The following is a 16,485-nucleotide window of genomic DNA, read 5'->3' as shown; positions in this document are numbered from 1 at the left end:
TGTCAGTAGTGCATGAGAAGTAGTCAGATTGTTTGAGAGAAGCAGTATCAGGCTGCACACTGATGGTCAGGAGGATGAACTGAGCAGGGATTAAATGAATGAGTAAAGATATATTTGAGGTAAAGATTATATATATATATATAGATAGATAGATAGATAGAGAGAGAGAGAGAAAGAGAGAATATGGTTTCTGGACTATGTAAATAATTAATGAAAAATACAAAATAATACAGAAATTTGATAAAAACAGAAAGAAAAGATCCTCAACTCACCCATGGTACATAAAGTACTACAGTTTGTAAATAACCCTTCATGGATCAGACAACACAAAAAAAATGGACACTGAAGAACACACTGACAAGTAAAGAGCATGTACTACCAGGTGTTGGCTTATACTTGGACACGCCGAAATTTTGTATAGTTTCTACATTCGGCATGAAACTCGTTGGTTTCCCATCTTAGAGTTTCTTATTCGACTAAGAAATAATGTTGGATTCAATATTCACTTAATTTTGAATAATTTTTGCATCGCCGAAATGAAGCCTGTTGGCTCTTTATCTCAGTTAATAAGGTAGGGTTATTATCCCTCTTTATAAGCCTATAGTAACATCTTGACTAATGTGCACAGATTTGGTCTCCTTGGCTTATTAGAGATCAGAAAGTGGAGGAGAGGATTTAAAGGCAAGTGACTAAGCTGGTGACAAGTCCATGGATAACTCCCTATGATGATAATGTGTGGGTTGCAAAGTTTTGTTGTTAGGCAGGAAAGAGGAAACATGATAGTTATTAGTTATTAAAATTTTATAAGAATGGCAAAAGAAATTTTCAGTACATGACAAACACAGGAGAGAGAGAGAAGTTAGTAACGGTGCAAGATCTAGATGTTTTGCTTAGAGAATCGTTAATGAGTTGGATTACAAGAATTAACTATGAGTACCCTGACAGTGATGATTTTAAGGAGAGGTATGATAAGTATTGCGTGCACATAAATTAGCGTGGGTCCTCCACAATGACTCAATGGAGATACGTATATAATAAGAATAATATTTATTTTACTTATAATGGAAAAATATAACATAAGGGGAGGATTTGGGTAACTACAATGGGGGAGACCTATGTGGATGATTTCTAAATCGTGAATTTTGAAAATCTTATGTTTTTCAAAATGAACTATAGAAATTTACTCTGCAAATGTAAGTTTCTGTGGTTTAGCATTTCTGTGGGAATCTTTTTGGTACCAATACCACATTATGAAGTAAATAGTTTAACCCAACAAGTTTCGAAAGTGGTAAGACTCACATCATCAGGGATACTGGTACAGAAAATTTACCACAACAATTAATTACACATATTAGATGTTTTAATAACTTCAACTGTTCCTAACTGATAAACTAGAATACAAGCAGCAAATTCGTTACTGTATGTGTACTGGAACATACACATGTTCCTAGTCGTTGCTATCACGTTCTGTGATAACATACAAGAGATATGTTAAGAATCTGATCATCTTGGGTTCGAATCATTAAGTGTGAGGTTCTGTTTCAGGAAGCACAGTTCTTTATTCCTTTAATTTATGTACTTGATATATTATATGCCCTGTCTCAAAGTTTTAATTATGCCCGTCTTTTGTAATGGATGGTGGTGCGAAGTGGCATTTAAAAATCTTCCTGTTGTGGTAGGTTAAGGATAACTATTTTTCGTATTTGTTTACTTAGTCAAGGATATCAAGGAGTTATTACGCTGTTCTTATTCAAGAGCGAATTTTATATTGGAATGCAAGTTCTTTAGTAATCGTTGAAAGTAATTAACTCATCCACTGTTCCAAATAATGAATATATTTGGTCAGTATCATTGATGAAACATAACCAAATTTTTGTTTTTTTTCTGGTAATTTTTTAATGCATCAGTTTCAAAATCTTCCATAAACGGGTTGGCTACGGCTGGAGAAAGGAAAGAATCCATAGAAAGTACTTTTGTTTCCAATATTTGTTCAGAAATATGAAAAAAGTGTTTTCCATACAGCATGTGAATAGTTTTACTGTGTCCAGTGGGAAAAGGTTTACAAGTAGGTCCACTGTGTCTTTCCTGGGTACATTGGTGAAAAGACTGACTATATCTAAATTTGCTAAAATGTCTGAAGGCTCTATATTTATATCCTTTACCTTTTCAATAAAATGTAAACTATTTTTTACAAATGATTCTGTTTTTCCTATGTGCGGCAATATCAGGTCTGACATATATTTTGCTACGTTTGAGGTCAGGGAATCTTTCCCATCTACAATTGGCCACAGAGATGGAAGGGTATAATGGTTTCATGAGTATAGAAAGGATAAAAAGGGAGAGGGGAGTGCTACTGATGATAGAGAAAGAGTTAAGTCCATACAAAGTAGAGATGCAAGAGGGAAACAGTGCCAGTGGTTTTGAGGCAGTATGGTGTGAGATAGAGGTGAATGGAATGAAATATTTGGTTGGATATTGTTATAGACCAGGAAATGTGGATGGTAGTGACTATGAAATGTATAATTAAATTAGCCAAGCAAATAAGAAAAGGGTGATCATTATGGGCAATTTTAATTATGGCAATATAGACTGGAATGATGAGATAGCAACTGGAAGTAAAGAAAATGAGTTACTTGAGTTTCTGAGGGATAACTACCTCAGACAGTATGTAAGAGAGCACACAAGGATTGAGAGTCTTGGATTTGGTCTCATCAGAGGATGTAATTATAAATGAAGTGTCAAATCACCCACCAATTAGTGAATGTGACCATGAGGTGATTGCCTGGGTGGTTGCCAGCAGTGTGAGGACCTCTGTAAGAAAAGGGTATATGTGGAACTACAAGGGGGGGGGGGGAGGATTATGAAGCACTCAGGAGACAGCTTGCAGGTGTAGCATGGAATGAGGAGTTAGCTGGAAAAGAGATCAATGCAGCTTATTCAAGAACTATCTAGTAGAAGCAATGTCTAAATGTATTCCAAGGGTCAGAAGGTTAAATAAGGTAGTGTGAAATGGATGAATGAATAAGCATGCAAAAATCAAAGAGCCTGTGTAGCTCAGTGGATGTGGCGTTTGCCAACCACGGAGCTTGGCCGCACGAAGGAAGACTTGGTTTCGAGTCTAGTCGGCGACTAGAGGAAATTTTTCTAAGCCTTTTTTCGACCGGTTCCCGAGTTAGTCAATCTCTGGCACGGGCAAGCAGGTTTTTCCTCCCGGAAACTCGGGTTTTTCCTCCTGTAAACTCAAGAAAATTGACCGTAGAACCCACATTATTTCAGACATTAAATATATTGTGTTAGGGTTAGGGACCACGAGATGGCGGCACATTTGAGCCGTCTCTCTTCACTGAGTACCGCTTAATTAGTGATAGCCTTGGGCCATCTATCTCTGATTGGTACCAGTGGAGATTGAACTGCTCACTCAGTCTCCAAAAGTTAGATAGGGCTAAATGGCCTCGCCTACTCCCCGTATACGGGGAATAAAAAGGCGTTAGCTGATTACAGAGAAAAAAGGCATTATGGAGGCAGCATAAAAGAAGTGGTAATAACCAATTCCATGAGGATTACAAAAGCCAGGCAGGGTGGGTGACTTGGTTGGTAAGGGTAGCAAAAGTGACGTATGAGCAGCAGTTAGCTAATGAAGCCAAAAAGAATCTTAGGGAGTTCTTTCGATATGTAGCAGCAAAAAAAAAAATGAATGATTATGGAAAGATTACATTGACTGGAGAAAATGTATAAGGACAACTACTGCTGAAGATATAGTGGAGATACTTAACGAGCAGTTCATAAATGTCTTTCATTCTTGTGAATGTGACATCACGGAGAGACTGACAGTAGTTGATGATGGCGAGAAGAGACTGACTGAAAGTGAGCAAGAGGTGTATGGAGAATTGAACAAACTGGATGTTAATAAGGCTGTCAGACTTGATAATATATCACCACATATTCTGATGGAATGTGTCAGGGAGTTGACATCTGCCTAGACATATTTTTTTTTAATATGAGTCTTGCACTGGGCTGCATTCTGAAGGAGTGGAAGGAGGGCAAGATTGTGCTGCTTCATAAAGGAGATGATAGAACTCAGGCATCCAATTATAGGCCTATCTGTGTCAGGTGGTGGTTAATTTGTTGGAGAAGCTAGTGAGAACTAGGATCCAGAATTGGGTTGACAACAATGGTATTAACTTTGATGGATTTGCTAAAAGATGATCATGTTTTACTTATTACAATACTTATTACAATAAGGTGATGGGTTCCTTGAACAGAGGAGAGGGATACACAGTAGTATATTTAGATTTTGCAAAAGGCTTTTGATAGATTACTGCATGATAAGTTGGTAGTCAAACTAGAGTGGATGGAAGTTGGATTAAATCAGTGCATTGGATTGGAGTCTGGCTATCTGATAGGTATCAGCAAGTTGTGTATGAGGGAGCAATATTCAGGAAGAGGAAAGTCACTAGTGGTGTGCTTCAGGAATCTGTTTTAGGGCCATTGCTGTTCAACCTGTATGTTAATGATATTGGCAAAGATTTGGATGGGAATATTCAGTTGTTTGCAGATGATGCAAAGCTGGGACAAACTATGAAGAGCAGAGATGTTATGGCCTTACAAGAAGACTTGAATAAATTGAGTGAATGGGCACGGAAATAGGGATATGAGTTTAATGTTGCAAAATGTAAGGTTTTAAAATTTGGGAGACAAAGATAGAATGTGGAATTTATGCTTGGTGGGGATATATTGTTGGAAGTGGAGGAAATAAGGGATATTGGGGTAATAGTGGATAAGGATCTGAAATTTAAGGGACACATGTCCAAAATTGTGAGGACAACACAAAGAATTCTGAGAATGATGCAGAGAAAACTGACTTGTAGAAGTAAGAAGATTCTTGTTCCACTGTATAACACATTGATTAGGCCATACATGGACTACTGTGCCCAAAATAGGTCACCTGATTTTCATAAGGACAAAGAGATGTTGGAGAGGGTCAGAGGTGACTTACTAAGGTAGTTTCTGATCTCGGGATTTTCGAACATGAGGAAAGGTTGAGAAGACGCAATTTATAGAGTCTAGAAGGGGGGGGGTGATATGATAGAGACCTATAAGTTAGTAAGGGGTTGTTATAGGATCAATGTTGGAGAGGTTTTACAGCAAACAGTGGGAGATCAGGGTAGAATAGAGATCATCCCTGAAAGCTGTGTAAGGAGGATGCGAGCAGATTTTTTGCATACAGAGTTGTGAATGATTGAAATGCCTTGCCTCAGAGTGTGATGTTTGCAGAGAATTTGATTGTGTTTAAGGTGCAGTATGATGAGCTGTGTTATGACAAAAGGACCTCTTAGATGAGTCGTTGACTCCATGGGATCTTGGGATAATAATAATAATGAAATATCCTTCTGTGTATTTTTGGCAGGCCATAAATTCTTGGGACTAATGGTCCCAAGAATTTATGTTTTTCTTTTTTCTTGTTGGAGCAAGTTAAACTTGATCAAATTATATTTCTTTTTATTTGCAAACACTGCAGCTTTGGTGGACGTAAATCTGTCAATGCTATCCTATAGGTCTGACAGTAGCAACTTAGCTAATTCACTATGTACAGTAAAAGTATCTTGATATCTACTTTTGAATGCTCTAATCTAGTGGATGCAATCAGTGGTGAGCTATGGAAATTTTAACAAAGGGCTCGCATCGTCGAGCAAAAAAAAAAAAAAAAAAAAAAAAAAAAAAAAAGACGTATTTCACACAAAAACTTTTATTAATATACCTTGTGTACAAATTCCAATCAAAAAAGTGTGAGAGGACAATCAACCTGCAAAGGCTATAATTTTTAAACAAATATTTCATGATCTAAACATGAAATATTTGCACACAATCAACTGTGTTAATTTATCTTACATAAGAAAAACATTTTTTAACTATCAAAATATAAATCTTTTATAAAACATTTGATTGGCTACTAGTTTTACCATACGATTGGCTACCAGAAGGGAGAAGGGTAAAGATAGCGCATGCGCTTATTTTATTTTCAAACTTGGGTGCATTCGTTATAGAGGAGTTGAAACAATAATTCCAAATAATCTATATGCTGCCGAATAGACTAATTTTTGCTAGGTTACCGTATGAGTTTGTCCCATTGCATGTTTCGAAAAAAAAATTTTTTTTTTTTTTTTTAAATAAAAAAGTAAACAGGGGCTCGCCAATTTGAGAAAAATTTAACAAAGGGCTCGTGCGAGCCCCTTATAGCTCACCACTGGATGCAATCCATTCTCTTAAGATAGTTCTGTTTACTTTAGATGAATGGAATGTATGTTTAATTCTTATAAATTTTGGTGCAATATCATTGTCTCAACATTGAACCAGAAACGTTAATTGGCTGATAAAGTTCTTATGTTTAATGCATAATTTTTCTAGTTGTGTAACTTTAGACCATAAGCACTCAATGAGCTTCTAGATGCAAATGTAAAACAACTATTTTACCAAAAATCTCAATGCATGTATCAATTTGTAGATAATGTGTTTGTTATGCGATTATTTGTCTCTGGGAAAACTATTGAGAGGCTATTCCAAAAAGAAGTAGATGGGACAAAGAGAGAAATAAGATGAATATTGTCATCATCTCTTTCTGACAGCTTCAGTCTAAACTGTGTATCAATGCTGATAATGATATACAGCAGAAGTTATGCATCTGGTGAGCCATCCTCAGAATGCTTTGATGCAATACCTGAATATCAAAAATTTGTTGTTAATGAAATAGCCACCCGGGTGAATCTGTGCAGCTCAGTGGATGTGGCGTTTGCACACCATGGCGCTTGGCCGCACGAAGGAAGACTTGGTTTCGAGTCTAGTCAGCGACTAGAGGAAATTTTTCTAAGCCTTTTTTCGACCGGTTGCTGAGTTAGTCGATCTCTGGCACGGGCAAGCGGGTTCTTCCTCCCGGAAACTCAGGTTTTTCGTCCTGTAAACTCAAGAAAATCGACCGTAGAACCCACATTATTTCAGACATTAAATATATTGTGTTAGGGTTAGGGACCACGAGATGGCGGCACCATCTTGCCGCCTTCTTCACTGCGTACCGATGAATCAGTGATAGCCTTGGGCCATCGATCTCTGATTCGGTACCAGTGGAGATTGAACTGCTCACTCAGTCTCCAAAAGTTAGATGGGGCTAAATGGCCTCGCCTACTCCTGCATACGGGAATAAAAAGGCGTTAGCTGATTTTTTTTTTTTTTTTTTTTTTTTTTTTGAAATAGCCTCTCCTTTGATGAATTGTCCAATTAATAAAGCAACAATTTTGAAGAATCACTCTTGTTCTATGTGTTTCCACCTGACCGCTTGTAAATGCACAGAAGCACTGACCACTCATGTTCCATTATTCATTACAGCACACTACTGTATACAGTAATGTAATGTTTTAATTTGTATATTGTATTATTTCACTATAAGCAAAGAATAAAATTAGTTTTTAAAATGTAACAAAACAGAAGTACACATTTTAGCATACAGGCATGATGGCTCTTGACATATCCTTATGGTTTGTATTGATTATGACTTGCAACCTGTTTTTGAGTTATGATGAGATCATCAGAATGTATCACTATCGTAAGTAAAGGACTGAAGGTATTTTAAGGGTGGGTGAACTAATTTGAAATTTATACAGCATCAGTAATTATCTAAGTGAGAGAAAGAGCACCTTGAAATAGGACAGTGAAAACGCTAAGAATGTAATATATATCTCTCTCTCTCTAATACTGGAGAGGAAGAACACTGCAATTGGGAGACATACCAGGATGATTTCTAAATCATGCAGTTTGGAAAACAACTATTTTTTCAAACAAAATAAAATCTGTGCATGTATTGATTTGTAGATAATAATAAGGATAAGTGGACGGTGTGTCAGTTGCAAAGTTTAGTTAGTAGGAAGAAAAGAGAGAACATGACAGAAACTTATAATATATTAAAGGGGTTTTATAATATTGAAGTAAAGGAAATTGGCAAGAGAGAAACTAGGGATCAGTTCTGGAAGTTCTGTAAGAGCATGGTAACTTGTCTCTTTTTTGGATTTCTTTGCCTGAAAACAGAAATTTGATTGTATAAGGCTTTGATTAGGCCACACATGGACTATTGTGCCCAGATTTGGTCACCGGGTTTTCAGAAGGATGAAGAGATGTTGGAAAGGGTCCAAAGGCGACTGACTAAGGTAGTTTCTGATCTCTGGAATGTTGAATATAAAGAAAGGTTGAGAAGATGCAATTTACAGAGTCTGGTGGAGAGAAGGAAGAGGGGAGATATGATAGAAACCTACAATTTGGTAAGGGGTTGTTATAAGATCAATGGTGGAGAAGTTCTACAGAGAATAATGGGAGATCAGGGGAGAACCAGAGGTCATCCCTGGAAACTATATAAAGAGGGTGTGAGTAGGGGAGTGAGAGGCAGTTTTTTTCGTGCAGAGTTGTGAATGATTGGAATGCCTTGCCTGAGAGTGTGGTGTCTGCAAGGAGTTTGAGTGTGTTTAAGACACGGTATGACGAGATGTGTGTGTGATAAAAGGACCTCCCACGAGTCTTTGACTCCATGAGGTCTTGTTTAATAATAATAATATACCAATCTGGGTATTTCGGGATGTAATTTTTTTTTAATGAGAAATAATACTGGGCTATGTTTTGACTGTGTTGAATTTCACCTAGGCTGTCTTCACCACATTGAGGCATGAAACTGCAGCTGAGGATCTTAAAGCCAAGATTGCTTGAGCATTACAGGTCTTGGACATGTGCCATTAACCAAGCATGGAATATTCTCTCATCAGCAAACTATGGCAAAATCTGAATTTAGTGAAAGTCATTAATGCGTGAGATAAGTATGTGCAAAAGTATAGTGCCTTGGCATACTTCACTCTAGTAGGGCACTCAAAATACAGAAAATCGACCACCATGACCTGTTGTGAATGACCACAGAAGAAAGTAGAGACTCAACTGCTAAAGGGAATAAACATACCATAAGATGGTGATAAGAGATATGAACAAAGCCGACAAGTCTCTGTAATGCTCCCTGTGAAAACAGGGGATAGGTTGAAGATGTGTCAGTTATAAAGTTTAGTTGGTAGGAGGAAAAGAGGGGACATGACAGAAACTTATAATATATTGAAGAAGTTTTATAAAATTGATGCAAAGGAAATTTATGACAGAGAGAACAAGGGGTCAGCTTTGGAAGTTATGTAGGAGTATGGTTATTAAGGGTGTGTGAAAACTTGATTTTTTGTTTGGAGAGTGATGAATAAGTGGAAATGACTGCTAGAATTAGTTGAGTGCACTGACAATAAACTAAGTTCAATGAGTGGTACTGTGTGTGTAAAGGTTAGTGTGGGTCTCCCACAATGAGTTCTGATTCCATAGATACCTGTATAATAATAATAATAATAGTAAGATAACAGCTTAGCAAGATGGCCTGCCAAATGCCAAGGAAAGCTACACAAGTATCTCCATGGGTGGTGGCCAAAGGTGGGTAATGTCAGTAAGATTCGCTGTGGAGCAAGAAGTAGAATATACTGGGAAGCATCAGAAAATTTGTCATGCAAGTGAAACGGGATCTTTCTTCCTTATTATCATTATTACTCAAGACCCCATGGAGTCAAAGACTCATCTAGGAGGTTCTTTTATCAAACACACAATCAAATTCTCTTAAACACACTCAAATGAGTATGTTTAAGAGAATTTGTTTAAGAGAACACTCAAAGTTTAAACACACTCAAATTATCTCTGCAGACACCACACTCTCAGGCAAGGCATTCCAATCATTCACAACTCTGCATGAAAAAAAACCTGCTTCTCACTTCCCTACTCACACCCTCCTTATACAGCTTCCAGGGATGACCTCCGGTTCTCCCCTGATCTCCCACTATTTTCTGTAGAACCTCTCCAGCACTGATCTTATAGCAATCCCTTAATAACTTGTCTCTATCATATCTCCCCTCCTCCTTCTATCCACCAGACTCTGCAAGTTGCATCTTCTCAATATTTCCTCATACTCGACATTCCAGAGGTTAGAAACTACCTTAGTCACCTCTGGACCCTCTCCAACATCTCTTCATCCTTCTGAAAACCAGGTGACCAAATCTGGGCACAATAGTCCATGTGTGGCCTAATCAAAACCTTATACAATGGAACAAGAATCTCCCTACTTCTACAAGTCAGTGTCGTCCACATCATTCCCAGAAGCCTTTGTGTTGTCTTCACAATTTTGGCTATGTGTCCCAGATCCTTATCCACTATCACCCCAAGATCTCTTATTTCCTCCACCTCCAACAATATATCCTCACCAAGCATAAATTCTGCATCCCATTTTTGTTTTCCAAATTTTAAAACCTTACATTTTGCAACATTGAATTCACATCCCCATTCCCGTGCCCAATTACTCAATTTATTCAAGTCTTCTTGTAAGGCCACAACATCTCTACTCTTCATGGTTCGTCCCAACTTTGCATCATCTGCAAACAGCTGAATATCTCCATCCAAATCTTCACCAATATCATTAATATACAAGTTAAACAGCAATGGCCTTAAAACAGACCCCTGATTGTAAAGTTACCACTAGTAACTTTCCTTTTCCTGGATATCGCTCCCCCCCCCCCCCCCCATACACAACTTGTTGATACCTATCAGATAGCCAGTCTCCAATCCAATGCACCAATCTAATATCCAATCCCATTCACTCTAGTTTGACTATCAACTTATCATGCGGTAATCTATCAAAAGTCTTTTGCAAAATCCAAGTATATTACTGTGCATCCTTCTCCTCTGTCCATGGAAGCAGCCAGTTTATTACAATAAAGTGAATGCTTCCATGGACAGAGGAGAAGGATTTACAGTAATATACTTAGATTTTACTTATTTTACTATACTTATATACTTATTAAATAGTAATATACTTATTTCGAAAAGAACTGAGGCAAGATTAACAGGATAACAGTCCCATATTTATCTCCCTTTTCTTGGAATGGACTGAATAAGTTTTATAGCCTTTCGTAATAGCACTTCATGATATAAATGACAGAAGAACAAAATTAGTATAGTTTACTGTGCTACTAACATTTTACTGGATTTCAAACAATCATCTTCAAATTACAACTGTGGTAAAATACACAGCACTCAATTAGATTGTTGCAGAAACAATTCAAATAACCAAAAATGATCTCCGTGAAAAGGGGGGAGATGGATAGCATCTAGAGGATGCTTGATAAGATATGAATTTTCCTCATGATATGTGGTTAGTAAATGGAATAGGCTGCCAGTAGTAGTGCTCCCTCACTGAATGAATTCAAGGGGAGGTATGATAAGCCATGTTGGTTAGGAATCCCTTCCAGTAAATCCATGGAGATACCAAACAAATAATATTAATATTTAAAAGTTTATAATATTATATGAAATGTATGATATATGAAAAAAATATATGAAATGTAAATCAAAAAAAGATATGAAATGATACACATTCATCCTATTTTAAATATAAATATGAGCATATATATATATATATATACATGAAAAAACATTTCTTCACAATAAAATAAGAAGAAACTCACCTGTAATGCATTGTATAATAACTGATGTTCAAATTTTTTCACTCCTAAAATGTTCTGAAACATATCATATAACTGTTCTTTACTAAGAATAAGTTCCGAAGCAATATTCTGCTGCAAACGACTCTGGGGTTTTCGTGTATCTTCATCACCACGAAATATTGCATCAAATTTTGTCATCCATGAGGTTAAAACAGTTTCTTTACTAAGACCATCAATTTCAGGCAAACTCCGAACTCTTTTCTCAATATTATTTTTAAAAACTTCTCGAAAGTCATGTCCTGAACTAGCACCACTTTGCACAATGCGTTGTACACGATCACTTTTAAGAAAAACTTCAAAATAGCTTTGAACTGCATTTTGGAATGCTTCATCGGCTGCAATTTGAGTTTCTCCTTTTAAAAAGGCTTGGAATCTTCCTTGTATGGTTTCCAACTGCTGCTTTGTGATTTTTAATTGACGCCTAGTCATATCTGTTGGCTGTTTAGCATTAAATGGATAGGCAATGCCTCTTAAAACAAAAACATATAACTGTAATCGTTTTTTCCTCTCTTCTTCTTCTTTCTCAGCCCGATCAACTTCATCTTTTTCCTTTTCTTTTTCACTAACTAATGAAGGACTCGGACTAGAGGGTCGCACAAGACTATTTGATCGTGACTGTGAACCACTTCCAACGCTTAATGTATCAACTGCACTAGCAGGGGAAAGACTTCTGGACACACTACCACTACGTGGTATCTCTAAGTTTGTAGCAGAGGTTGAGAGCACAGTTGCTTCAGAACTTTCATCCTCCACAGTTTCATTTTCACTCCCTTCTTCTGAAGATGATGGTTCCAACATGTCCAAATAATCTCAGTGGTATGGTGCCGTTAAAAAAATGAATAATACTAATATGATCAAATAAGTTTTTTGCTCTCACAGTACGGAATTTTAAATTACTGGTTTATTTTTGGAGTTTTTCATCGTGTACGTTATGCGTATATAAATTATATTTGGTTCAGATTGATGTTAAAATATAAAGCAAAAGTCTCAGAACCAACATTAAATGAATTCGTTCGTTTCTGAAAAACTGAACTGTATTACTTGAGGCCCTTTTTCATTAGTTTTCAACATTTCAGCTTTTTAATAATATCGAATTATACCAACTTAGTAAACACTTCAATACCCGAAATAAATGTAAAACGAGCAGATTAAATGACAAAATGTTCCCACGTATGGGAAAGGCATCACTTAAAGTGAAAATCAATTATAGAATTATGTCTCTGCAATGGATTTCTGATGGTACTGTAATAGCGCTCCGTTATGAAGTTTTCTGATGAATAGAAGCAGCCAAAAAAATGCAAATGAGAAATATTCAAGCCTCTGTAAGCACATTACAAGAACTATAGACCTCTGTTGTATATATAACAGGATAATATACAATATAGGAAATATACTCTATTATTAAATCACGTATATGAAAAACAAGTGCTGTTCTTCAGGACTTTGCTGGCTTCTTCTGGGAAAAATAAATAAATAAAGGGAAGAGGATTCGTTCCACGCTTTTAAAAATAATTCTTTTCTCCAAACTATGATTCCGGAATACTTACAAATTACAATAACACTTGCAAATTGTTAAAATACGGTCTTATAATATAATACCGCAGCTTCCTGTGGACTGCGGTTGACTATCCACTTGCTACACAGGAACCACATCCTGCAGATTCTCGTACAGCTACTGCTACGTGTTCGGTTATGCTGTACTATAAACACACATGCGCATAGCTTCAATGACGAATTTAACCATCGCAGCTCCTAAAGCTATCAGCTTATGAACATACCTTCAACTATAAGCATCGCCTAAATAAATGAACAGTTGTGAATGTATTTTAGCCAACAATATATAAATCATTTCATTCTGAATGCCATAATAAGCTTATTTAGTTTCTTATGTAATTAATTTTTAACATGCTAGTGTGTTTTTAAGAAAACTATAACTTAAGTAATATTGCCAGCAAAGATTGGTCGATTGGTAAAGCCTCTGCTACTAATCGCTGACGCAAAAAGTTAAGCAAGTTTCAGCGCGGTTAGTAGTTGAAACAGTTGTAGTTAAATAAATTTTACCTACAAAAAGAAGGTACGGCCATGGTCTCACCACTATCACCGCCAATTGCTAACTTTTATATGGAAGTTTTTGAGCAAAGTGCTCTTGATTCCTTTACTCTAAAACCTACAGTGTAGCTTAGTAACGTTGACGACGTTTTCGTTACGGTCGACAAGCACTAAACACATTCCTTAGCCACCTAAACAAACAACATGAACGCAGCCAATTTACTATCGAAATTGAAAATCAGTCCTCGTTACCGTTCCTGGATACACCGGTCACACGTCTTCCCTCAGGTAGTCTATTCTTCACGGTTTACCGCAATCTTTTCAACTTTCAACTTTATTGGCTTAAAGGGTGAAGCAGATACTTTTCATAATCCCCGCTGTCTGATGAGGAAAACTGTGAGAGGAAAAATTTTAATGAGCCTGTTGCTCGCCCTGAGTGGGCCTAAGGATTAATCATTGAGGTTGCAGTTTAACACGTTCATTGCCAATCACGCGATATCGCGCGATGCGAGTTCTTCCCCAAACGGTCGATCACGCGTTATCGCGTGGACGTCGTTAACTAAATAGAAAAAATAAAAAAAAGTTGGCCACCACACGAAATTCCAATTTTCAGCTTGGCAATGAAAGTGTTAAAATAGCTTTTGGTCTTTTGTACTTGGTGTAATCTGTTGCGTCGTAATTTGCAGCTAGTTGAATTAGATTATTAGGATGTACGGATGCTATTAAAAAGAACTTAGTTGCTATAGTCTGCATGAAGGTATAAGTATAGGGGACTTGCACAGTGCGTATGAACCATGGTGCGTTCAGGATTATTCTGAGACATTTATTCTGCACACGTTGTAGTTTGAGGATATTAGTATTAGCAGTATGACTCCAAGCCAGAGAAGCATAGATGAGTATAGGACGAATCATCAATTTATATATAAGTAGTTTGATTCTGGTGCTCAATTTGCTGTTTCTGTTTATTAGAGGATACAGCTGTGCAATGATTTTTGATGACTTGATATGGAAGCTGAAAGTCAATTTTCTGTCCAACAATATGCCAAGATATTTGATCTCAGACTGCCAAGGGATTTCTGTGTTAAAAAGGAGAATGTGTCCAGTAGGAAGCATTGATCTTCTGGCTGGCTACACTTTTCTGAGGATTTATTTTGAGTCGCCATTTGGTGAAATATATTTCAATTATCAGTAGATTTTCTTGCAGTCTTTTGATTGCTAGGTGCGGTTTTAAAGATCTAGTTAATATCGCTGTGTCATCCGCATATAAAGCTTTGATAGATGACAGTGGGTTGTGCAGAATATCACACATATAAATGGAGAAAAGAGTTGGTGCCAGTAGTGATCCTTGTGGGACACCAGCCAAGATGCGTTTTTGTATGGGGAGTGTGCCATTTAACTTAACTTGCATGCACCTATCATAGAGGTATGATCTGATCAGGTGAACCACTTCCAATGGTATTCCAGATGTTATCATTTTATATAGCAAACCGTAGTGCCAGACTTTGTCGAATGCACTGGCTTGTCAAGGAAAACAACCCCAGTGCATTGATGCCAGTTAAATCCCGTGGTAACATATTCCACCAATCTGTATACTTGTTGTGTGATACTGTGAAATTGTCGGAATCTAAATTGCTCCTCAGGAAGAATGTTTAATTTGTGCATTAGTTCTTGGAGTCTAGTGAGAATGACTTTCTCGGCAATTTTGCCTAGGTTGGAGATGAGACTAATTGGTCTGTAGTTTTGAGGTGTTCGCAGGTCTTTTCCAGATTTATGGATTGGGATTACATCTGCTAGATTTCAGTGGGAAGGAAAATATTTGAAGTGTAAGATGGAATTTATAATGTTAGTTAGATGCACAATAGCTGTGTGGGGTAGTAGTTTTATCATCCTGTTTGTGATTCCATCAGGTACAGGAGCCTTTTTGTTTTTAAGCTTCTTGATTATGTAGTATAATTCTACAGGTGATGTGGGTGCAATTTGACTAAAGCATGTGATAGAAAGTTTGAGCGAAGATCTCACATGTCGATGAACCTTGTATATGTGATTGAAGTCGAGATGGTCATATGAGGGTTTGCATTGCTTTTCTAGAGATGTTACTATTGCATCGGCTTTGTCTGCATCGGTATGGATAAGGCCAGTATCTGTTTGGAGAGGAGGAGGAGGTTTATTCTTGATGTTTTTGATAAGATTCCATATGGAGTGATTGTCAGGAGAGATAGAATTCAATTTTCCTTCCCAAATTTGATTTCTGTGCGCTGTGAGGGCATCTCTAACTGCAGAGTTAAATCTCTTCAAGATTCTTTTATCTTGAGGTGCTCGAGTGTTGTGATATCATTTTCTTGGTCTGTTGGTCTGTTCTTTTCTATGATCAAGTGGATAATGTCGTCTGGCAAGTGGTTTGATCCGGGGGGGGGGGTAGTTCTGGAAATAGTGCTGCAACGGCAGTGTTCATTTGTTTAGTTAAATCCTTTATAGCTGTTTCAATTTCTTCTGTGGATTTAATCAATGGTATAGGACCAATATATTTTGGTAATACTTTGCATAGCTTATCCCAAGGTATGTATGAGTGTGTGTGTGGGGGGGGGGGGTGAAGACAGGTTATCATGGTTTCCCAGCTTTAATAGCATGGGACTGTGGTCGGATGAAAGATCATTTAGAGTTACTACACTGTACTGGAGTCTTACATTCTGTAGGATAGTTATCAGTACATCAGCCCGACCGTATGTGTTGTGATGGGTAGGCGCTGTGGGGCCTGCCACAACCACATTGTTGGATCCAGAGTAGTAAGCGAGGATGTGACCATTTTTATTTGTGGAACGGCTATTCCAGA

General features: G+C 37.3%; 1 protein-coding gene across 3 annotated transcripts in view; it reads right to left on the bottom strand.

The window, feature by feature from the left end:
* Positions 1-13,236, bottom strand: part of Cadps (calcium-dependent secretion activator 1) — a 1,213,340-nt gene extending 1,200,104 nt beyond the window's left edge. For all 3 annotated transcript variants that reach the window (XM_090396519.1, XM_090396528.1, XM_090396537.1), the window contains exon 1: positions 11,568-13,236. In XM_090396519.1, the coding sequence (XP_090252645.1) occupies positions 11,568-12,404 (837 nt within the window). In that variant the 5' untranslated portion in view covers positions 12,405-13,236. The remainder of the gene's footprint in view (positions 1-11,567) is intronic.
* Between the last annotated feature and the right edge of the window lie 3,249 nt (positions 13,237-16,485).

The sequence above is a fragment of the Typopeltis vanoorti genome, chromosome 1 (assembly GCF_054136105.1).
Source record: "Typopeltis vanoorti isolate ZY-2024b chromosome 1, IOZ_Tvanoo_1.0, whole genome shotgun sequence".
Taxonomy (NCBI): Eukaryota; Metazoa; Arthropoda; class Arachnida; order Uropygi; family Thelyphonidae; genus Typopeltis; species Typopeltis vanoorti.
The sequence above is the reverse complement of the archived record's forward strand: the minus strand, read 5'-3'. Positions and strand labels throughout refer to the sequence as shown.